Source organism: Phyllostomus discolor, chromosome 8 (assembly GCF_004126475.2).
Source record: "Phyllostomus discolor isolate MPI-MPIP mPhyDis1 chromosome 8, mPhyDis1.pri.v3, whole genome shotgun sequence".
NCBI lineage: Eukaryota > Metazoa > Chordata > Mammalia > Chiroptera > Phyllostomidae > Phyllostomus > Phyllostomus discolor.
In genome coordinates this window covers 53,545,658-53,569,370 of record NC_040910.2, presented here as the reverse complement: position 1 = coordinate 53,569,370, position 23,713 = coordinate 53,545,658, and the positions used below count along the sequence as shown (strand labels likewise).

Below are 23,713 nucleotides of genomic sequence, written 5' to 3'. Positions count from 1 at the left end.
CGAGAGAACATGCTGAGAAGCCTCAGTGTAAGAAGTAGCCAAAATCACTCCCAGGACACTCCACCCACATAACCAACTCTCAGGGCCGGTGCAGACAGCACAGGGGTCCCGTGTGAAACACTCAAATCTATAAATTATAAGGATCTTGCAGCCCTTCATGGGAATCATATTTCTTCTCTGCTGGAGTTCATTATCTGAAATTCTTGTAACTCTGTGACTTATCCGTCAGGTTCTTAAGGAATTCTAAAGATTTGGGAACTTAGAATTACATTCTAGAAATTGAGAACTCACCAGGAACATTTCAAGTCCCCTACTGCTGCCAACAGAATTTTAAGAACTGCTCTGCAATTAGGGTGACTATTCTGCCTCCTTCCTGACAGGAAACGAGTAAAACAGTCATCTGCTTTTAATTACCTAGTGGAATCGATGCCTTCCTGCACTGAATTTCTCAGCATTTCTGTAGGAGAGAATTTCATTTAAACCAGAATTAGTGGTAATCATGTCATGTTCAAATTAAGATAAGTAGTTACTTCTGTGTTTCCAAGAAAATAAATTTTATAAACAGTATTTTTTGCTTCTTGGACTCAGAGTGTAATTTATTATCCTCAAGATTTTGACTCTTTTTTAAGAGTCTAGACTAACATTTTTATAGGAAAATACCAGAGCAAGGAGACTGTTTTGTATTAAGCTAAAGAGGATTTGAAAAATATAATTTTTATAGCATGTCTACACTACAGGCTATGAAATCTACAGGCAAATATGACAGAAAGAAGTTGTCTGTCTTCCATATTTTCTGTTCAGACAAAGAACACTTGAAAAACTACCCAGATCCGTGTAGCATACACTGAGGGAGTGCTGTGAAGGTCTTGCGTCCGGGAGCTTCAGCTCAGCCTTGTGCGGCCATTCTGGGTATCCAATTTCAAACTCTAAACAGAAACATGTGTTTAAAAAATGAGTTGTTTTTGGTAAAATCTATAAACATGTTCTATTTCAGTTACTTATTTATATCTACTAATTATAATAACTTTTTTGGATTCTGCTGTAATTGGTTCTCCTTAGCCAAGGCCAATTAAGCAGCTATTGTAAAACAAACAAGCCTGTCACAAAGGAAAAAAGAATCATTTAGTTTTTCATTATAGGAGGCCACTTTGTTTGCACTAGGAGTGTTGCTTTTCACTCTCTGGTATGAGACAGACATCATCGTGAAGCGGTAGGGCCATTAGAAATATCCTTCTCCATTCCAGCAACAACAGTGCATTGGGCAGGACTCTTGTTGGAGCACGTTGCAGGGGAAAGCTGCATATTAACCCAGCACATTGCAGGAGCTCAGCAATTGTAGGAGCTCGACAAAAATCTTTGAACAAATGAAAGAAAGGAAGGAAACAAAAACTCTGAGATGTAGCCAAACAGTCCCAATCTTGTCTCCCTTTGGCACAAATCATATTTTTGATAAATTTTCAAACACAAACATAATAATTCAAAAGTGAAATAATCCCTCAGATATAGTCATTTATTGGTTTGGTAAGTGAAAACTTTGATAAAGCAATTATGAAAAAATCAGCACTAGTAATACCTTTTCTGTCATTACCAGGACTATTATGTCCTTTAAAACACTTCACGAGAACCCATTGGTGTATACGCTCTGGCCAAGGAAAAATTTGAGAGAGAAGTGTCATTTTCTTTGTTGTTTCTAAATGGTATTGGCACTGACCCTGTTGAATTCTAGCTCGATTCTTTGGTTGGGTTGGAAACTCTTGAATTAAAACACACTCAGCTGGATTGTCTGTTAGAAATGTTAGCACATCAGGGAAAAACATTTCAACAATCCTACTCTTTTGATTCGAGTGGAGGATATCCCCAGCCAATCAATGAAGATGCACCAAAGAACACAGAAGGATGCTAGCATCTGAACATGGTGGTGGTAATGGGGAGGGACCACCTGCCACAGAATCTGTGAGTCCTCTTTGCTCTCTAATTGCAGGTTTCTATAGTAAGTAAATGTCATTGTATCAGGAACCACACCAGCTATCACATGTAGACACACATGCACATGAGCACAGACACATGCAGACCACCTCTTCCTGATTCATGAAAAATCTAAGACAGGCTATAAATTCCTATGGGATAGGGTTGGGGAGATGGTTCTGATTAAGGGAAGTCTTATCAGAAACCATTTTTCCTTGTAAGCTTTGTGAGTCTCTCCAACCATATATTTGGTAAGACATTTGCAAACATTTTTCAAGTGCTAGCGCTTTCACTCAAAAAGCCTATCTGTTGAAATTGCAGGAAAACCACCCATGGAAGTAGACTGTGCTGGCTGAGTGTGCGGCATCTCTTGAGACCCTCTCCTGTGATAGGCAGAATCTTTGGAAGTACAAGCTGAAAACTATCTTAATCACACCCTTTTAGCCACAAAGAAAGACAATGTGATGATAATTGCTAATTTTAAAAATACACAGTTGAGAGTCGTGATGCTTTCAGCACCCAGTTCTGAGTAAGAACTACCCTACTCTGACCTTGAGAATACGGATGTCGACACAGAGACTGTAGCATTTTGGTTGATCCTAGAGATCCTATAATATCTCTTTTTTGGCCCAGTTTCTAATGCATGGGTGTGCTCTCTTGGCTAATTTACTTCTCCCTTGTCAGTACTGATCAGAGAATACATCTCCTCAGTCAGGGGGAGTCCCTGGGACCATTGAGGCCTCCTTGGAAACCATCACTGGGTGTTGACCCCTGAGACCCAGGGCCAGGACTAGGGTGAGGTGAGCGAGGCATTCAGCTCAGGAGCAACACTGAAAAAAGGCACATTCAGACTCAGTCATTGTGATAATAGTATAAAGCTAATTTCCAAGAATTCATCATGGATACGTCAATATTTTAAATAAAGACAGCATCTGATTGTGTCCTTGCATAAGCCACTGGGCTCCTCTTTTCCAAATCCCAGCCCTGCTGAGGAGTGAAAATTGCTCCATTTCTGCCTCAAATCGGAGACTGATATTATTGGATCATTTCAAGGAACCAATGAATGGTTAAGTACCATCAAAATTATTACTGAAATGAACCAACTGGCACAACCAACAGAACAGAGGCAAGGGACTCCACCAGTGTGATGCAGCAAGGACTGGAAGAACCAGCTGGAAGTCCCTCCAAAGACTCCACAGTTCTTCTCTGTGAAAGGTGACACTATGAACCTGCAATTAGTGTTCAAGCAAGTATGACTCTTTCCCGAACCCATGAAATGCATTTTCCAGCCATCTTTGGGACACAGGTCTAGTAAATGTACAAATATTAAAATACATGGGAACAATCTTCTCCCCTAGGTTGTTCTCTTGTAACAGCTGAGTCTAAGACCTTAGACTCACATAGGAGAGGAGCAAAAGCTTCTTTATGAATCGTGCTGTGAGTTGCACAAGGCAAGTCTGTTAGCCCCCGAATCTGTGTCTTTTTTAAAAACATATTTTATTGATTATGCTATTACAGTTGTCCCACTCCCCCCATTCATTCCCCTCTACCCTGCACACCCTCTCCCACCCACATTCCCCTGCTTTAGTTCATACCCATGTGTCATAAGCTCTTTAGCTTCTACATTTCCCATACTATTCTTGCCCTCCCCCTGTCTCTTTCCTACCTACCATCTACGCTACTTATTCTCTGTACCTTTTCCCCCTCTCTCCTCCTCTCACTCCCCTGTTGATAACCCTCCATGTGATCTCCATTTCTGTGGGGCTGTTCCTGTTCTAATTGTTTGCTTAGTTTGGCTTTGTTTTAGGTGTGGTTGTTAATAATTGTGAGTTTGCTGTTATTTCACTATACATGTTTTTTTATCTTCTTTTTCTTAGGTAAGTCGCTTTAACATTTCATAAAATAAGGGCTTGGTGATGATGAACTCCTTTAATTTGACCTTATCTGAGAAGCACTTTATCTGCCCTTCCATTCTAAATGAAAGCTTTGCTGGATAGAGCAATCTGGGATGTAGGTCCTTGCCTTTCATGACTTGGAATACTTCTTTCCAGCCCCTTCTTGCCTGCAAGATCTCTTTTGAGAAATCAGCTAACAGTCTGATGGGAACTCCTTTGTAGGTAGCTGTCCCATTATCTCTTGCTGCTTCTAGGATTCTCTCCTTCATTTTTATCTTGGCTAATGTAATGATGATGTGCCTTGGTGTGTTCCTCCTTGGGTCCAATTTCTCTGGGACTCTCTGAGCTTCCTGGGCTTCCTGGAAATCTATTTCCTTTGCCAGATTTGGGAAGTTCTTTTTTATTATTTATTCAAATAACTTTTCCACTTGTTGCTCTTCCTCTTCCCCTTCTGGTACTCCTATAATTTAACAATGTCCTGGAGGTTCCTAAGCCTCTCCTCATTTTTTTGAATTCTTGTTTCTTCATTCTTTTCTGTGTGGTTGTTTCTTTCTTCCTTCTGGTCCACTCCATTGATTTGAGTTGCAGTTTTCTTCCCATCACTATTGGCTCCCTGTGCATTTTCCTTCATTTCACTTAGCATAGCCTTCATTTTTCATCAAATTTGCGACCAAATTCAACCAATTCTGTGAGCATCCTGATCACCAGTGCTTTGAACTGTACATCTGATAGGTTGGCTATCTCTTGGTTGCTCAGTTGTATTTACTCTGGAGCTTTTATCTATTCTTCCATTTGGGCCATTTTTTTTGTCTTGTCACTCCTGTTACATATGAGGGGTGGAGACTTAGGTGTTAACCAGGGCAGGGGACCCCAGTCACTTGGGTTGTGACACTGTATGTGGGGGCAGAGTCTGAGAGGGAACAATGGTGCTTGCTCCACTCTCTGTTGGATTTCAGTCCCTTCTGCTGCTTTCCCCAAGCAAACTGGGCCTTTCTGGTGCTGAATCCCATGTGGGTGGGCTTGTGTGCATTCTAGGACCCTGTGGGTCTCTCCAATAAACTCTCCCATGAGGCTGGGAGTCTCTCCTGCTGCCTCAACCCCCACACGTGTACCCAGTCAGTGCCTTGAGGCTTTATTTCCTGGTGCTTGGACCCTAGGTTGCAAAGTCTGTCTTGTTCCCTAGCCTCAGCTGGTTTATTTGCATGAAAATGTGGGACTGCCCGGTCAGCCAGCAAACCTTGCACACCATGCCTCGCTTCACAATTGCCGCCTCTCTGGGTCTGCCCATTGCCACCCTGTGTCCAGGATCCACCTGCTTCCATCTTACATGCCCAGTGCCACTGATTTTTGCGCTGCAACCCCTCTTTGCCTGGCTGTCCAACTCCGCCCCACCCACCAGTCTAGATGAATGTGTCTATTTTAACTCCTTGGTTGTTAGACTTTCATATAGATCAATTCTCTGTCAGTTCTGGTTGTTATTTTCTTTTTAAATTTTTGTTGTCCTTATTTTGGTTGTGTGAGGAGGCACAGTGTGTCTACCTACACCTCCATCTTGGACAGAAGTCTCTGAATTTTAGTGTCTGTAACTGGTTGGGGACCTGTAGCTCCACAAGCAATTCTATCCCTTTGCACCTTGAGGGTCTTCAAGGGTCTTGGGAACTTAATATGGTAATGCAGATGCGCCTGACTGAGGTCGCCCCTGTAAAGTGCTTTCTGTCACCACCAGTGGATGGTTATATAACCAGAAAGCATGTTCCAGTGGAAACAGGACCAAGCAGAGGCATTGGTGTCAGACAGAAATGTAACCAAGCACCATTAATGCAACTGGGAAAGGACACCAAAGACACACTGTTCCCAAACAATTTTGCTGAGAACTGGTTTTTGATGAGTAAATATTGTGTCAGCCAAGCACAGACTAAATTATTATGTTTATAATTTTATGACAAATAATATGACAAGCCTAAACATGAGATTTGAGGGCCCCAACTCTCTTATATGATCTACATTTATAACATATTATGGTATATACACCATTAGTAGTAAGTTTATTCATATGCTAAACAAATATTTATTAAGTTCCTCATTTAACTGTAAAGCCAAAGGTCCTTCAGAAGCTCACATTCTAGAAAGTAACCATATGTCCCAGTTCTATTTAAACTTCTCCCTGGCTTCTGTCACTCACTGGTTACATGCTCAGGACACCTTCCCCTACTCGCTTCTGTGGGAGTGCACCTGCTTTGCATATTAATTTAAGGAAACTGTAATTGTGAAAGTACTGCAATAGCTCATGATGCATGGCTGATAATAAACACACATTAAGTGCTAAATATATACCAAGAACTGTGCTAAGTACATTTACATACACTTTCTTATTTAAACCTCAGGCAGTTATATGACATTGACATATGATTTCATCTCACAAAATTGCAGTATAAGCTTAAAACATGATCACATGATATTTCCCATCTATTCAATTAGACACAAGACTTATTCTCATCGCCTTTGGGTCACCACTGGCATAATAAAAAGAATACATGGATAAAAATAACAAACCATCATATAATTGGAGAAAGATGACCTATCTGTCCCTAAATATTTGAATGAGGGTCAGTAGAAGCATTTCTGCTCTACAGTCAGACATGCTCCTGGGGGCAGGGTGGCAGCATGCTCCACATTACTGTGCAGAAAGGAAACACAGGGCTCATGGGACAGGAAGGGTTGGGGCAAAGCCCCCAAAACCTCTGTAGTTGTGTAACCAGACCACTGTGAACCCTCAAGCCCCCTAATTTAAAATACTAGCACCATTATGTTTTCACTGACATTCACACCTGGTGATGATCAGTTGATAGTTTGCCTCAAAATATAAGGCATATACTCCCTCCAAGACAGTCCAATTGTGTAGTTTCATGGGTATAGTCTTTTATTAGTTATTTTTAGAGAGAGGGAAAGAGAGGGAGAAAGGGAGAAAAACATCAATGTATGTTTGCCTCTTGTGTGCCCCCTACTGGGGACCTGGCCAGCAACCTAGGCAAATGCCCTCACTGGAAATCGAATCAACAACCTTTTGCTTCACAGGCCAGTGCTCAACCAGTTGAGCGACACCAGCCACAGCTAGTTTCATGAGTATAATCTTATCAAGAATGCTTTTTTCATTAATTATTTTTTATTAAAGAAATGCCTTTATTCCTGGCCAGGTGGCTCAGTTGGTTGGGGCATTGTCCCATACAGCAAAAGGTTGTGGGTTTGACTCCCAGTTAGGGCATATACCTGGGCCTCAGGTTAAGTCTCCAGTCAGGGTGCATATGGGAGGCAGTGGTTCGATATTTTTCTCTCTTTCTCTCTGATCAATAAATATATCCTTTGGTGAGGAATTTAAAAATGCCTTTATAACTTCTTAATCTGTACTCACAGGTGTTTTTGTTTGTTTTTGCTTTTTTTGTGAGTTGAATGCACTGGCAAACACAGTTGTTGTTAAAAGCACTAAACAAGCCACTACCTGTAGAGGTTGTCAGTTTATTTCTTAGGTCTTCACATATTGATAAGACTATATATTACATATATATGTATACACACACATATATATGTAGTTATTTTAATAAACCTTTCCTTTAGTGCAAAATATACACAAAACGCACAAGTACTAAGTGTAGAGGTGGATGAATTTTCACAAGTGAGTAACTCGGTGTGGCCAACCTCCATCCAGATCCAAAAATAACGCTTTATCTCCTGCACTGAAGAGCATCCCTTCACCAATTGTCACCAATACTCTGACGTCTAATGCCACAGATTAGTGATGCCAGATGTTGAACTTGATATCAGTTGAATCAAACAGTTTCCTTGTGAATCTGGTGTCTGGCCTAACAGTCTGTGAGATTTCTCTGTGTTGCTGTAGGTATCGGTACTTCATTTTTTATTCTTAGTCTTTAGTGTTCCATTGCATGAATATCTGAGATAATGACTGTAAATGTCTCCAGTGTCCATGTGAACACATTTCTGCTGGGTTACACCTGTGACAAGAACAGCTGGGTCATGGCCATGTGTACGATCGGTTCTAAAACATGTACCGGCTTCCCTATGTTGTTTAGACCATTTACATTTTCGTTTGCTGTGTGTGAGCAGTTTCACTGCCAATCTCCCCACTAGGAATGGCTATTGTTACCCTTTATTTACTTTTAATCAGTTCACGGGAAAATATAATACAGATAAAACAACACACACAAAAAACAGATTCCTGGCTTCATGAACTATTTAAGGTGGATATCCGTGTAATCACTGCATTGGTTAAGAACTGAAACTGCCACTTCAAGTTTCCTATCATTATGCCCCCAAATTAGTCACTTTCCTTATTTAAAATAATGATTTCTTCTCTGCATGCCATTATATTTTCAGCCCCAAATATTTATCTCTCAACCTTATAATTTAGTCCTGTTTTAATTTAAATTTTTATAAGAAAAATATACATATACTTATGCATATATTGCTGTTTGAATAATTTTACCTATTGTTTGAGGAATAGATCAAAGTTAAGCTTTATAAGTGTGGATATCCAACTGTGCTGTCACCACTTGGGAAAAGGCTGTTCTTTCTCTGCTGAATTGCCTTTGCGCCTTTGTAAAAACTCAGCAGGCCATATACATGTGACTCTCTGTACCTCCTTAGTTAGGTCTCTGAAAGGTTTTCTTAGCATTGTATTACCACTTTCCATGTGAAGTTCTCGTTCATATTTTGTCATATTTATCCTAAATATTTCATATTTTGATAGTATTTCACATTATATTTTAGATTTTATTTTCCCATTTTTTGCTAGTCTATAAAATATAATTATTTTTTGTTTATTGTTTTTACCTTATAACTTTGCTAAATTTATTTATTTGTTTTACAAAAAATTCTCCTGATATTATAATTAGCATTGTTTTGAACCAAAAAAAAAATCAATTTGTGGAGAACTGGCAACCCAACCATAGTCAGTCTTTTGACTCATAAACATGTATTTTACTCCATTTATGTTTGTTTTTAATTTTTCTCAACAGTGTTTCTTAGTTTCTTAGTTTCTATGTTTAGGCTTACAATTTTGTCAGATTTATCCTGAAGTATTTCACATTTTCATGCTATTGTAAATGCTATTTTGTTATTTCATTTGTTTTTCTTGGATTGTTCTTTGCTTGCATATGGAAACAGAACAGATTTTTATATACTGATTTGTATCCTGAAGTCTTACTAAATTTACTTTTTTCATGGTAGGATTTTTCTGTAGATGACTGCATCTTCTGTAAGTCAAAAGAGGTTACTTTTTCTTTACAATTTGTTTCTTGTTGTAATGGCTCTAATCTCAAGTAAAATGTTGGACATAAATAGTGGGAGTGAACTTCATTGCTTTGTTCCTGACCTTAGAGCAAAAGCACTCAGTCTTTTACCCGTGACTATGACAGTAGCTGTAGGTTTGCTTGGTAGATACCTTTTATCAGGCTGAGTAAGTTTCCTTATATTTCAAGTTTACTGAGTTTAATTAGGAATAGATATTAGACCTTTTTGAATGCTTTTCCTGCTTTTATTGAGCTGGTCATATGATTGTATTATTTTAGTCTGATAATACAATGAATTAGGTTGAGTGAATTTTTAAGTGGTAAGTGAGCCTTGCATTCTGGGGATTAACCCCAACTAGTCACAATGCATTATCCTTTTTATATATTGTGAGATTTAATTGGCTAACATTTAATAATAGCTTGTGCACCCATATTTATTAGAAGTATTGGCAAGCAGATTTTTCTGTTATAATAATTTGTCTAGGAGGCTAAAAGAGAAATATTGTCCTCATGAAATCAGTTGGGAAGTATCCATTTTCTCTCTTTTTCTGGAAGAGTTTACATAGAATTGGTATTATTTCATCATTAAACATTTGGTAGAATTCACCAGTAAAACTATATGAGCACAGTGTGTTCTTTGTGGAAAGATTTTTACTACAAACTCAATTACTAAATAGATAAATGACTATTCAGGTTGTTTACTTATTCATGAGGAAGCTTGGTGATTTGTAACTTTCAAAAAGTTTACTCTCTCATTACACTGTCATATTGAAATGATACTTTTTCATGCTATCCTCTAATTTAACAAGTGCATAATCTCCTGTGATGTCCCCTTTCTGATTCCTGATAGTCTGTGCTTTATTATTCCCTGTGTACACTAATTCTTTATTTGTTTTACTTCTTCTAGTTTCTCAGAGTGAAAGCTGAGGCGTTTGATCTGCCCTTTATCTCCTAACACAAGCAGCCAGTGTTGTACGTTTCCCTTAAATCACTGGTTTCTCTGTTCCCTCTGCATTTTGAAATGCTGTGTTTCACTTTCTTATAGTTTAAAATACTTTCTAATTTATCTTTCGATTTTTTCTTTGGCCCATGGATTCCTTGAAACTTTTCTACTTTTTAATTGGAGGTTTTCCCAGTATCTTTCTGTTACTGATTTTTAATATGATTTTTGAGAACATATTTTTTATGACTTCAACTCTTTTACATTTATTATGACTTGTTTTTGTTCCAGAATATGGTTTATGTCTGCAGTTTACAGTGGCACACAAAGCAATATTTTACTTACCCAGTGTAGTTTGCTCTGAAGCAGTGCCTTGGTTTGCTTGAGTCTTGCCATCTACTCCTTCCCCATGTGTAGACTGTACTTGATGGTGTGAAATCGTGGTTAAACATTCTGCAATCTCCAACCTCATTTAACTTTAGGGTTGGTTCCACTTCAAACACACATTCAACTGCTTTTTTATTAATTAACCAACTACTGCAAATTAAGTTGCCTTACGTGTAGGGGATGGATGTCAGGTAGGATTGGCTCAGTCCTCGTCTGCTGCTCATCGCTGAAGTATCCTTTATTCTCAACTCCCCGCACGTCTCGGGGAGGGCTGTCAGGAAGAAAACCAAATACTGACACAAGATATGGGAGAAGCTTGTGGCTGACAGGAGGTTCTTAAAAGGCTGATACTCAGGTTATACTCTGTAACAATTAACTATGAGAGAGCAACCAAAATTAGTATTTAAAAAGCCATTGAGATAAGTATTAAGATGAGAACTTGATTTATTGCTACACTTACTTGGTCTTTGATAAGAGGTTATACTTCATACCTATCAAATATACTTTCTGGCCAATATATTCTCAGCCAATATATCCACAGCCAATATATTCCCAATCATGGTCTTCTTCAACACATAGAAAATACAGACCTACCTCTGAATTTGCTTCAATTTAATACATTTTTGGTGATGAATTAATAATGCAGTAGCCCCAACACCGATAATACCCAGGACAAGCACAACAACCAGGATGGAGATATCTGGAATGGGAAAAAAACTGAGCTTCAACTAGGATTTCAGCTTTAGGATAGTAGAGTATTAACATTTAACTGAGCTGCTATAACCCTGGTTCTCCCTTTCTTAAAAGACTTTGATTTCTCCTCCCCACAATTTTTAAAAATATAAAGTAAAAGGCCAAAATATTATACAAATTATCATCTATATTAACAATTAGTGCTCCACCCAAGGTGTCATTATGTGTAAGGGAACCCCAATCAACAGAAAAGTTTTGATTATCAGTTGTTAATAGACTATAGAAAAAGCTTTGTTTAGCTATGGGCTCCTAGAATACCTAATTGGAATTTAACTAGGAAAAGGTATATTAATTATAAAATGCAATGCAAGTAAATTCAAATGTTGGTATTTATATGTGCAAGATAATTTTAAAAGATCATACAAATATATACAGAAACACAGCATATATGTAGTAGACTCAGAAAAGAAGTAAAGTTTTTTCACTGGCTAGGCTTTTGATATATGCAAGACAGTATATTCTAGGATGCTCACTGGCAACATTTATGGTCTCTTCCCATTCCACAAATACTTCTTCTTCCTCACACTGGCACTCGAGGTCACTGCCACCCTCCTGGAAGAGTAGTCAACCATGTAATTTTCTCAAATGACTGACAGAAGCTGTATTTTGCACTTCACTTAGCTTGACATTAGCTAGTTCTACACCACACACACAGACACACTCAAACTTTTAATGAATCAATTAACTAAACTGCACACTAAAATCAATTTTGGAAAGAAATACGCAACAAAATAAAGAATCTACCACCTTTGAAGATGGCCTTTGAACCAGAGAATGATTCAGACAAATTCAAAACCAGATAAACAAGATGGCTTAAGTGATCTTACCAGAAGGCATCAGTTTTAGTAAAGGAACAGTCCCTTCTAGGGTTGAGTACATCACAGCCTATTATTATCTAGGCCTATTATTATCTCCCTAAGCCTAATAATAATGAGCTGATATCACTGTGGGATAGAAGTGATGGAGCAACACTCAGTTCGTCAAAGAGCACTGTGAATGGTTAAGAACACACACTCTTTCTGTGTTTAAATCTCAGCTTTTCCTTCCACAACAACTAAGTGTGACTTGTTCTCCATCTGTAAAAGTAAGTATAGGAATTGGATTCACCTTTTAAGTTGCAATGAAGCTTTTAAAATTTAATATGTACATAAAGTACTTGAAAGGGTGCCTGACATATAAGTAATTCTAGGTAAGTGTTCCTGATTAACTGAGCTTAAGAAAGTTGTTACTCACACACACAGCTACTAGTTACTGCTATTACTGAGTAAAAAATGTGTAATGTTTTGTGGTTTTTTAAAAATCTTTAGGCAAATGTTGAGGTTGATGTAAGTTAACTATAAGTAATATTATGATAGATCCAACTTCAAACTTTAGGTTAAAACTTCATATGTACATAAATTACTGGGTTTCTTGATTACCAGTCTAATAACAAAACATATACTTACAATACTGGCAATATCTATATGTAATATTTGGTTTGTGTCTTTGGATCAATTTTATTGATGATATGAGAAAAATGGTTCCCAAACATACATTTGATTTAAAACTCACTATGCATGCCTACATACATACGCACATGCACATACACACATGCCAGGAATAAGCTCTATGTAAATAAATGTCTGGTAAGACATTAATTTAAAAAGGAGTCAAGTCTTACAGCATTTTCATTGCACTCAGAGGAGCAATTGGTTGAATTGTAGATCTTTTCAATATTCACACATTCACCATTGCTGCACACCTGGAAATGATATAACCAAGATAAATTGGAATGGCATGCTCTTAGAACTTGCATAGTTTTTAGGGTGAAAAGTCCGATGTAGAATCCTCTGTGGAATAAGAAATCTTCTATAAAACTTTGATGGTCTTTTGAAAATAATGTACTCTATATTGAAAATAATGTACTCTAATATTGTAATTTTTGAATAAATATTGTTATACACAAACTCCTTAATCATTGAAATGTCTACATCTTATTAATTCTTCAAATGTAATCTGCATCTGTTTTTGGTGTCATACATATCCAGAAAATCATTGTTAAGACCAAGGTCAATGAGCTTTTCCCCTACATTTTCTTCTAAGTGTTATACTATTTCATCCCTTACATTTAAGTCTTTAATCCATTTTGAGTTAATTTTGTTCATGGCATAAGGTAAGTATCCAGTTTCATTCTTTTGTATGTGGAGATCCAGTATTCACACTGCCATTTATTAGAGAGACTGTGCTTTCCTCATTGTATATTCTTGATGCTTTCGTGAAAGATTAGTTGACTGTATGTGCATAGGAGTACTTCTCAGTGACTGTCGGGAGAGAATGAGAGGCAGCCTGAGGATCAGCAGGAAGAAGAAACCAAGGTGGAAAGAGGAAGGAACACGGGAGGGTTGTGGTGATGCAGTTTTGGCCATTGGACGCTAGAGGAGTGGTCAGGTTAATGAACTTTGTGGTATTCATAAGAAAAGGGGTGGTTTGACATGGAGAAGGTGTAGAATTGAGGACCTAATATCCTTACTTCAGAATTTTATTGTTGGTTTTATTGATCCTACCTGATACAAAGGGCTCCATCTGTCCATTAAATTAATGGACGAGATAAAACTTATCCATGCTTCACATCATTACAGTCTGAGAATATTTCAAAGTATAGGAACAGGCTACCACAGGAAGCTTTTTACTAAAGGGGCAATGGTACTTAATACTTGTTAAAGGTAAAGGTAGTTACAGGATAGCCATGGGGATGAAAAGTACAGTATAGGGATCACAGTCAGTAATATTTTAATAACCATGCATGGGGCCCGGTGGGTACTGGAAATATCAGGGGATCACTTTGTAAAGTACATGATTGTGCAATTACTGTGCTATACACCTGAGACCGTTACAAAATAATACAAAATTTTAAAAATAATAAACTGGAAAAATCACATTTAAAGAAAAAATTACTTATTCAGGTACTTCCTTTGGACCTGTGTCCTTGCACAGGATCTTAGGTCCTCAGCAAAGAACTTACAGCCATGTGCTCTGACACCAAGCAAGCTAGATGGAAGGCTGTAGTGCCCTCCAGATGCGCAGTGCTGCGGGGACAGGGGACGGGCTCCTCTGTGCCGAACCAGGTCCGCGGTGATGGGCTGCCATGCAGTCTGTGCACTCAAAATTGAGGTGCTGTCAGTGGCGGGGAATCTATTGCCAAGCCCCGCAGATACAGCTTCCATCAGAGAAAAGTTCTCCTGAACCACCTGCCCTTCCATGTCTACAGGAAACTCACTCAGTTCCACTCCGACCTCAGGGGCCGCCGCTGCACATGCAGGCTGGCGATGACCGAAACGCTATTGCGCAGCACATGACTCTACATGACTGAACATGGGGAAACTTTTGTTTAAAACCCATGTAGATCTCTACTACATGGAAATAGCAAGATATTTCTTATTTTTATTTTTTAAATTGTTGTATGTGTAATAAAGAAATAACTACAGAGTTTTACAGCCATTCTTCTGTGTCAGAAAGCAGACTAATTTCCTTCCTTCCCCCCTGTCTTCTACTCCTCTTTCCTCCCCACTCCATCCTGCTATCTTCGCTTCTCTCTTCTTCCCTTTCCCTTTCCTTTCTCATTAGCTCTGCCCTAAGCTCTGCAGCATAACTATGGAGAGGGCATCTGGGGTGCTGAGATAGTTGTCCTCTAGTCCTATGACAAATTCAATTAACACAGAAAAAATAATTACAAAGAGAAACTAGAATATTTTTATGCATTATAAGTTCCTTGTGTCTAAAAATAATATCTGTGTAAAACTAAAATGAAAGATTCTGTACCTAGTGTCTTGGTGATACCCCTATAGACTGGCATTTGCCACACATGGATTCATCCCCTCACCAGGAACTGGTTGGAGAACAGCACTGCTGTGATCAGTAAATTTCTGGACTCTGGACTAAGACTGCTCTTGAAAAAGTAGGTGCTCTATGTGGTGGTGCACAGTTACAATGTACCTGTAAGATCAAGGTGTGTTCCTTAACAACTGCTCCCCTACCCACCCCTTTGTCCAGCCCCTGCCACTCTTAGTAGGATTGAACGAAGCAAATGTCATACTTCTACTTTGTACTGCTGGATGACCTTCCTTATTGGAAGTGAATAAAAAATTGTTTTTTTTTAACCCACTGCATCACACTGTAACTTTTTGGAGATCCCTGAACTTTCTAGACTGTGGTGCACATAACTGAATTTTCACAAATAGAGATCTCTTACCATTTTCATATTTATTTAGTCCTTTTAATGGGACACTGTATAATTAAATATCTGGTCTTGAAATATTGGTCTTCATTAAGTTCTTAAATTCTAACTTTTTTTTTACATTCTGAGTTTTTGCTTTCTAAATCATTTCTCTATTACATTATATGAAGGACGCTGTAATGTTTGTGAAAGTTTGCATAAGGAAGGGATGCCATGTCACAGAAAAAAACTGTTCAATTTCAAAATAGTTAAGTTTTAAATAAAATCTTATATGTTTTCCATATATTCCCATATTTATCAACCTTGATGAGATGGCTATTGTTTTTAGTATGCATTCTAAAGTTTCATCTTAGAATAATAAGCCCTTTCCAATATGACCTCATTCTACCAGTTCAGTTTCATTTTTTTTCAGTTCACCCAAAGTTCCAGTCACACTGAAATGGTCAGTTATCTGACTATGCTATACACTTTGTAACATGACATATTAGGTAGGTATTTCTTTACAAAAAGTCTTTTTTCACTTTTTGTGTGTTGAAAAATTTTCATCAGTCAAAGCTGGAATGTTACTTGCTCACGGCAGTGTAAGATGCCACTCCATGTTCTGTAAGTGAAGTTAGACCTTTGGACTCAAGTGCATGTTGTTCACACCACTGTGAAAGCACTTGTGCTGGGTTGTATCGATATATTTCATTTAATCTATGAAATTCTCCACTGTGCTCACCTCTGTATCCTCTGGGTCCTGCCCAGACCCCAGCACCATATAGAATGCGCTTGGTGAAAATGGATGAATGAATAAAATAAATGAAAACTGTACAGCTACTTCATGGTCTAATTAATTAAAAAATTGTGTCTATAACTTCATTAGATATCTACTGTATGACACTAATTAAGCACATTTATAACATTTACATATCATTTGTATAGTAAAGATATGTCAAAATGAATATTTATGATAATATTATTGCTACTCTGCTCAATAAAAATGATACCTTATTTTTTCCTGCTTTCCCATATATAGGCCCTCTGGAACCAATTACAGGACTCAAAGGTGTTTTAAAGTGGCTGAACCAAGAAGTTTTAATAAAAGAAAGAACTTTCATCTTACCATTCCATCTGCACATTTTGTTCCAGGAGCAACCAGGCCCAAATCTTTAGAATTGTGATATAAAAAAAAGGTTTTGCAATCAGTGGTGATATTCTGCTTTGGAGCCTGAAGGTGGTAGATCTTTTCTTCCCCCAGGATAGATGAGTGCTGCCCACCGGTGCAGTATATCTTTCCACACTTGACATCTCTGAAGAAAAGGGACAATAGTCTCATACTTGGGACCAGAAATGGAAATTCAGAGACTAGGTTTGCACTGAAGTGCCCTGGCCACTCTTTTCTAGACCCAGGTTGGCCAGCCAGCTGCAGAGAGCCGAGAGGAGCAAGGTAAACTGCCGGCCAGCCAAGTCCTGACCCTGGGAACTGAGATGAACAGGTAAAGATGTAAAATGATCATTGTTTCTGATATCCCTGTGGTCCTCACACATCCACAGTAGCTGAAATTTACAGAAGAATATTTTCATTAGTAATTTGAATTAACCTAACTTTAATCAGGATGCTAACATTTCTTAACCTCTTTTGCATAGAGCATATCTGCTGATTCTCATAATAAACTTTGTTATTATTATAACCCCCATTTTAAAGCTTATGAAGTAAATGGAAATAAGGGAAGTTAAATGACTGGCTATTTTCATCTAGTGTATTTAGGAGCAAAGGTGAATTCGACCATAGGCTTTTGCAGTTGTTTTCAATCCAAGCCCATTTCGTGGCCCACAAAAGGCCTTGCCAGGTGTCAGCAACAAATGGACCAGGATGGCTCAGCTCGTGCTTTTCAAAATCAGGTCTGACTTCCAATTCTTCCATTTCCCTCCAATTTCAACTTCTACCTTTCTTTCTATGGCTTCACTCTTTTCCTTCTCTCTTCCTCATTTCCCTATTCTACTTATTTCCCCCCCTCCTCCCGTGTGCTCCTTTCTCTTTTTTGCAGCATTTCCCCTCCCTTTCTCTATTAAAAATCTGAAACATTTCCCATATTTCCTCCTCCCAGTCCACAGCCTTCAGCTAGTACATACAGTTGGTGGATGAGTGCCAGCTGACACCATCATGGATGGTGCTCTGCCCCTTCCTGCTCCCCTGTCCCAGCCGCCTCCATGCAACAGTCAGAGCAATAGCTGCTCTCATTTTGCAGTACTTTCTGAGAGGGCACTTACTTTTCCTCACAGGGGATTAATCTGCCGCCCTTGCTTTTGCAGTATCCGAATCTGTTTCCCTTTTTATTCATCAGGTAGCAGATATCAGGACTGTCTTTGGCCTCTGGATGCAAGATGGTACAATAGAAGTGAAACAACAAAAGCATTGCTCATTACATTATACTGCTTATAAAATACTTTATTTTTCTGATGTCATTGAAATTTTAGTACGATGTAGTGGTGAAGCAGAATTGGATAAATAAATAATGAAAAACTGTTCTATTCCCTCAGAAGGCTCTTTTAGTATGGCTATAAAAATGTAATAAATATACCATAACCCACATGAGATAGTGAATTATATTAGAGGTAATAATAATTAATATGAAAGGTAATACAATATGAAAAAAGATGCTAGATAATATCTAGAAGCAAATTCCCAAATAGCATCATTTCCTATTTTGCCCCCAGCATAGGATAATTACAGAGAGATAATGGCTATTAGTGCTAGCAACCATCCACTGATGTTGTCTCACCATGGTCGAACAATTCAGAGCACTGGCCATCCCGGGTGGGACATTTCCCCATGAAGCAGTAGCCTTTCGAATTCTTGCAAGGGAAGCCATTTGCTTGGAATTGGTCCCTGGGACACCCAGAAGAGTGGCCAGTACACACTTCAGGAAAATCACATTCATCTTTTGCTGGTCTGCAGATCGTCCCTGCTTTTTTCATCTGTTGAAGAAAAACAGAGTGATTGAATCTTGGACACATTTACGTAGGTAAGGTTTGTAAGTAGGAGGAAGGTTGACCCATTTAATTTATCTGAAAGAAGCTTTAGGGCTGAATCACACCTTCCTTTGCTGCTCCACTGAGAATTATTATCATTTGTGAATGCCTTGGCTTTTATTAATTTAAGCAGTGCTAAGATGGTGTTTATGAAATTTGGTACTAGAACAGTGCTGGACAGAGTTGGAATGGACATAAATTGGAGAAATGAATAAATGGTCTGTCTTCTTCAACCCTTGCTCCAGTACTTCTCTCCCCCAACTACCATGAGCACACACATGCACGCGCGTGCACACACACACACACATGCACACACACACAGCTGGGAGCCCCTGCCCATTGGGAGGCATCTCCATTCCCAAGAAATCAGGTTTCCCCCTACAAAATAGAAAAATTCCCTGGCTCTCATTGGAGGGCATGGCCTAGAAGGATTCTCTCATCCAGCCATTCAATATCCATTGAAGTGTGCTGAACTCTGGAAAGGTTTCAAGATGAGTAAGACATGCTTCTATTCCTCTGTGATTTTACAATCTAGTGGGGTGGAAGAAGTGTCAATAAATGCTTGAAAGTAGCCATTTGGGTTTCTGGTTATGTTTCCTAGAAATATATCTCCAGTTCCAGCATAATCCTTTCCTTTGTTAGTTCACTCTTACTGGGATCACCCCAAGCCGAAGTTGAATAGGTTGGTAATGATTTACGATGGAGCAAGAGTAACAATAGCCATGCTGATTCCATTCCCGAATCACCAAGCACTGCTTAACCATTTCTCCATTTCCCAGGTCACAATACTGCCCAGTGCTGAGAAGTCAGAGCATCTCCGAAGAGGCTGTGTCCAAGCAAGCCTTGCCACAGTTTGGGATTAGTGGTGTAGGGTCCTTCAGTGGTCAGACAACTCTCTGGTTGTTTGTTCATTTAATAAACTGAAAACAGAGAGATCCAGTACCAGTCAAGTTTCCTACCTGACAAGCTTCACAGCATTCTCCTTCTGCACAGGTAAACCCTGGCTTCAACATACATTTGTCTGCATCACAGCAAGGATCAGTGCACTCCTGGCAAGAACCAAAAATTAAAGATCAGAAATCAGTCTGCAGTTTGGCTCTTGTTTGAGGGGTTAGTTAGTTGTGCTTCTGTGTAAGATAGCAGCACTTGTCTTTCAGAGTCAAATACAAATGCTTGGTCCTTAGCTATCACATCTATACAGGGTGCGGAGAAAGGAGGTTTACAGCTGTGAGTACACAAAACACAGAGTTTGTTCTTGTATTATTATTTATTAATTATTGTATTATTTTCCATACGAGCAGCTGTAAACCAACTTTTGTCCAACCTTATATAAAGACTCCCACTTGCCACTACTGTTAGGGACTTTCACTTTGTCTCCTTCCCACTCGGCTGTTCAGTCAGTACCAGGAACTGACAAGTGCTCACGGCTGCGTACAACACCCAGTGTGTGACCTCCCACTGACCCCATGACCTCTGTTCTCTGGAAGCGCCCTGCTGCTTCCCTGTGCTAAAGGAGCGATGTGAGATCTGAACTTCTAAAGATCTGATTTTATGTTTTCCTCCAGATGCCAAATATTTCAGCTTGATCTTTGTGTTTTTAATACATAATTAAATAACAGCAGGAGGATGGACACTTAGGCTTTATCTGCTCAAACAAAATGTAAACTGCAAACAACACTGTCTGCATCCTGTCATGTGCCATGCAGCGCTCCCCAACCCTTTTTGCACCAGGGACCTGTTTCATGGAAGACAATTTTCCCACGGGAGCTGGGAGTGAGGGGTAGGATGGAGCTCAAGTGGTAATGCTAATGATGGGGGCCAGAATGAAGCTTCGGTTCATGGCCCACAGTTCCCCTCCTGCTGTGTGGTCTGGTTCCTAAAAGGCCAGGGACTGGTACTGGTCCACAGCCCAAGGGTTGGGACTCCTGAATCATGGTACTTCAAGTGTTAGAATGAAACTGTAGAATTACTCTGAAGAAGGCACATGGACAATAGCATCAATTGCCAAAGCTAAATTCTCTTTATATTTAATGAAAGACATTAGAAGACTTGATGTGTTATAATCTCTGGATGCATCCCTGTTCCCACTCTGATCGTGGAGTCTCATCACTGTCATCCTATGAGACTTGTCTGAATTGCGCCACATCTGGAGTGTGGACATTCAAAATGTGGTCCTTAGACCCACAGCGTCAGCTTAACCTTGCAAGTCGATAACAAGGAAAGGTCTCAGCCCACTCCAACATCCCCAGCTGATTTGTTTGAGCTTGATAATTGTCCTAGACAATTTCTTGACAAAAATAACTTCTATGTTGGAGAAAAGCCGATTAAGAATTACGTTAAAATTTGCCTGAAGGGATTCTTGTAAATGTTCCAGAGACCAAGGTTGCAATAAACATGTGAAAGGCTAGAAGGTTCCTACTCAGTTACAGTTTTCTTATAACATGAACAATCCCACCAGGTTATAAGCTAGCCTCACAACTTCCAGAGTACAGCTGGACTGACTGCGAAGAAGTTTGTAGAACAAACTTGTACTGTGCATGAGACATCAGACAGTAATACGGATGGGCCCCTCTCACAAGAAGAGCCAATTACTATGTAAACCAGGCAAACTGGATGGCGTGGACCTCCAGCAGAATCATTATACACAATTTATGACTCAGTGAGAAGCCTTTGATAAGGCTGTACCAACAGCTTGTTTCCAAATGATGGGGGAAAGCACATTTTTTAAGTGCTTTATAAGGAATACCATGGTTGATTAATGGCTGTACCCCTGTCTAGCTTCCAGCTGAGCACAAACCGTGTAACTTACAGACAGCAGCATCAGCAAATACCTGAGCAGGGCCACAGTCGCATTCTTCCCCTTCATCCAATTTCTCATTTCCACAATATGGAGAATCACTTAAGTTATCAGAAAATGGAACATTAAACATGCATGTTGGGTTATAGTCCTTCAGGAATTGTTCGTACTGGATTCTGCTGCACTTACTGAATTTTAGTGCAGGAATGCTGGAGATAGGATGAGTTAAAAGTAAAGATGAATCGTATCAATGCATACTGATAGAACAACTGTGAACATTTTATAAATAATTTAGAAAGAACAATTGTAAACGATAAACTCTGAAAGTCCATTTACTTTTCTTACTCTTGTCTTACTGTGATAGCAGAATACCTGGGCTCTTTGTTACAGAAAATGCCCTCCTGAAACACAGCCAGCACCTGCTGTTTTGGTGAAAACGCTCTCACTGTGTGCCCTCCCGAAATCCCTTCCTGATGCTGCAGCTTAAACAGGTTGCCTGTGCTTGCTGCTCTCATATCACTTGTTATATGTCCTTCCCGAAAAGTCTACATAGTTATTCATCACCCAGGTAAGATTACAAGCTTCTCAATGCAGGGACTCTCTCATGTTCAAGTTAAAAAAAAACACTAGTTAACACAATGCCTGGAACAGAGTAGTTCTCTATAAAAGTATGTCAAAACAAACTATTTATTTAATAATATCTTACTCATCCCAGGAATGCAACATAGTTCTAAAAAGAACTTCAAAGTTTAAAAAAATACTGAAATTCACCTCCCATCTTCCTTTTGTTTTGACTCCCTTCCCATTATTATTGACACAATGATTAAATACAAAAGGACTTTTAGAGTCCTGAAGGCATTTGACTATTAGATAGGGATGGTGGGACCATTACAATAAATGACTAATTATGTAGATAATAATACAAAAGTAGGTATCTGTTATAGAGCTCTTCCTCTATACCAGTCACTGTGCTTGGGTGTTTTAGCTACTTTACTTCATTTAATCAAAATATAGAAGCACTGACCACCATCAACAAACATTTTTCTTACTGTATGCAATACACTACATGTACACACTATGAAAAAGCTCAAAGATGTATAAGGTTGAGGACCTAACTGCAGGTAATTCCAAGCTGGAAGGAGGCTGGGCATTCTCTCATTCATATGGAGTACCCCACATGTGTCTGGGGCTTTTCTGACCAGCGGTTCTCTTCCAATGAACAGAGCAGTAAAATAAAACCCCATGAAGTTTGTATCCTAATGGAGGAATAAACTAATAAGTAAATTTGTAAAACAAAAACTCTATTAGATAGTGGTTAGTATTAAAGAATGGGGGGAAGCAAAGGGAGAAGGTGTGACAAATGTTAGGATATGGGTGTGAGGGGACAGGATTGAAAAATGGGATCAGGTGGCTGGGAAGACTTTTTTGACAATGTCTGAGAAAAGATTTAAAGGAGGAAATTATAACTGATAGTAAAGGTGACAAATCAAGACACGTGGAGTGTATCCCTCTCCTAAGTACCTTGGTATAATTTTTAATTGATTGCCATGTACTCTTGCAATATGCTCAAACGGAGCTTTAGAATTCCTTTCATCATATCACTGGGAGAGACACTACTCAGGGGTAAGATTTAGCTGCCAAAAGGAAACACCTTTCCATGTCTGCTTTTGTCATCAACCTTCTGGAGTTTATTAGGAAGAACTCCATAGAATCACAATGTGCCCTATGACATGGAGTTTTAATCAAAAGTCACTCCCAAACTAGCTAAATGCATTCTCTATATCGTTTGAGCCTTACCTTCCACCTCTGTCCATCACACATCTTCCCAAAGTACAGGTACACGGGTAATCGTCATGCTGCATCCCAAGGCTATGGCCTAGCTGATGAGCTATTCTGCTTGCAACTACGTTAAGGTCAGGCAAAAGGTCCTGAAGCCAAAAAGATGTGTGCATTAGACATTCCCACAAGAGAGCACACTGCAGAGCACAGAGCTTCAGACTACTGGTTGAGACCTGTGCTCTAGCTTCTGGTTAGCTAATACTTATTTGAGAGGCCATGGGCTTGGTTACCTCCCTCTTCAGCCCCACAGTGTCTTTAATTATATAATGAGGTTGGACACATGATGCTTTGAGTGTGTCTAATGCTGCCATTTTGAAATTCTTTTTTGTAGCACAATAATGGTCATTGTTGGAGCTACAGGGACACATTCTTACCAATAGCTAAAAATTATTAACTAATGTTTTACCCAATAAAATAAACATTATTGGTTGTTTTCTATATACTAGCTATTCAAAGGGGTAAAAATAAAAATATGCATGGTTCATGCTTTCAATGTATAGTCTCAAATTGCATACAATTTTAATGCAATCATGAGAAGGGAGTTTCTGCTATAAAAAAATACCAGCAGGTCAGTGCTGCAAAATCCAAAGCAGAGCTGATTGTTAC

General features: G+C 39.0%; 1 protein-coding gene across 1 annotated transcript in view; it reads right to left on the bottom strand.

Moving 5' to 3' along the window:
* Positions 1-1,865: 1,865 nt before the first annotated feature.
* The window catches only part of ADAM7 (ADAM metallopeptidase domain 7), a 57,895-nt gene continuing 36,047 nt past the window's right edge, over positions 1,866-23,713 (bottom strand). The window contains exons 12-22 of the mRNA XM_028521380.1: positions 23,066-23,196; positions 21,303-21,477; positions 19,431-19,520; positions 18,222-18,417; positions 17,710-17,812; positions 16,562-16,748; positions 12,904-12,984; positions 11,717-11,795; positions 11,085-11,190; positions 10,662-10,761; positions 1,866-1,985 (exon numbers count right to left, since the gene is read on the bottom strand). Coding sequence (XP_028377181.1) covers positions 1,866-1,985; positions 10,662-10,761; positions 11,085-11,190; positions 11,717-11,795; positions 12,904-12,984; positions 16,562-16,748; positions 17,710-17,812; positions 18,222-18,417; positions 19,431-19,520; positions 21,303-21,477; positions 23,066-23,196 — 1,368 coding nt within the window. The remainder of the gene's footprint in view (positions 1,986-10,661; positions 10,762-11,084; positions 11,191-11,716; positions 11,796-12,903; positions 12,985-16,561; positions 16,749-17,709; positions 17,813-18,221; positions 18,418-19,430; positions 19,521-21,302; positions 21,478-23,065; positions 23,197-23,713) is intronic.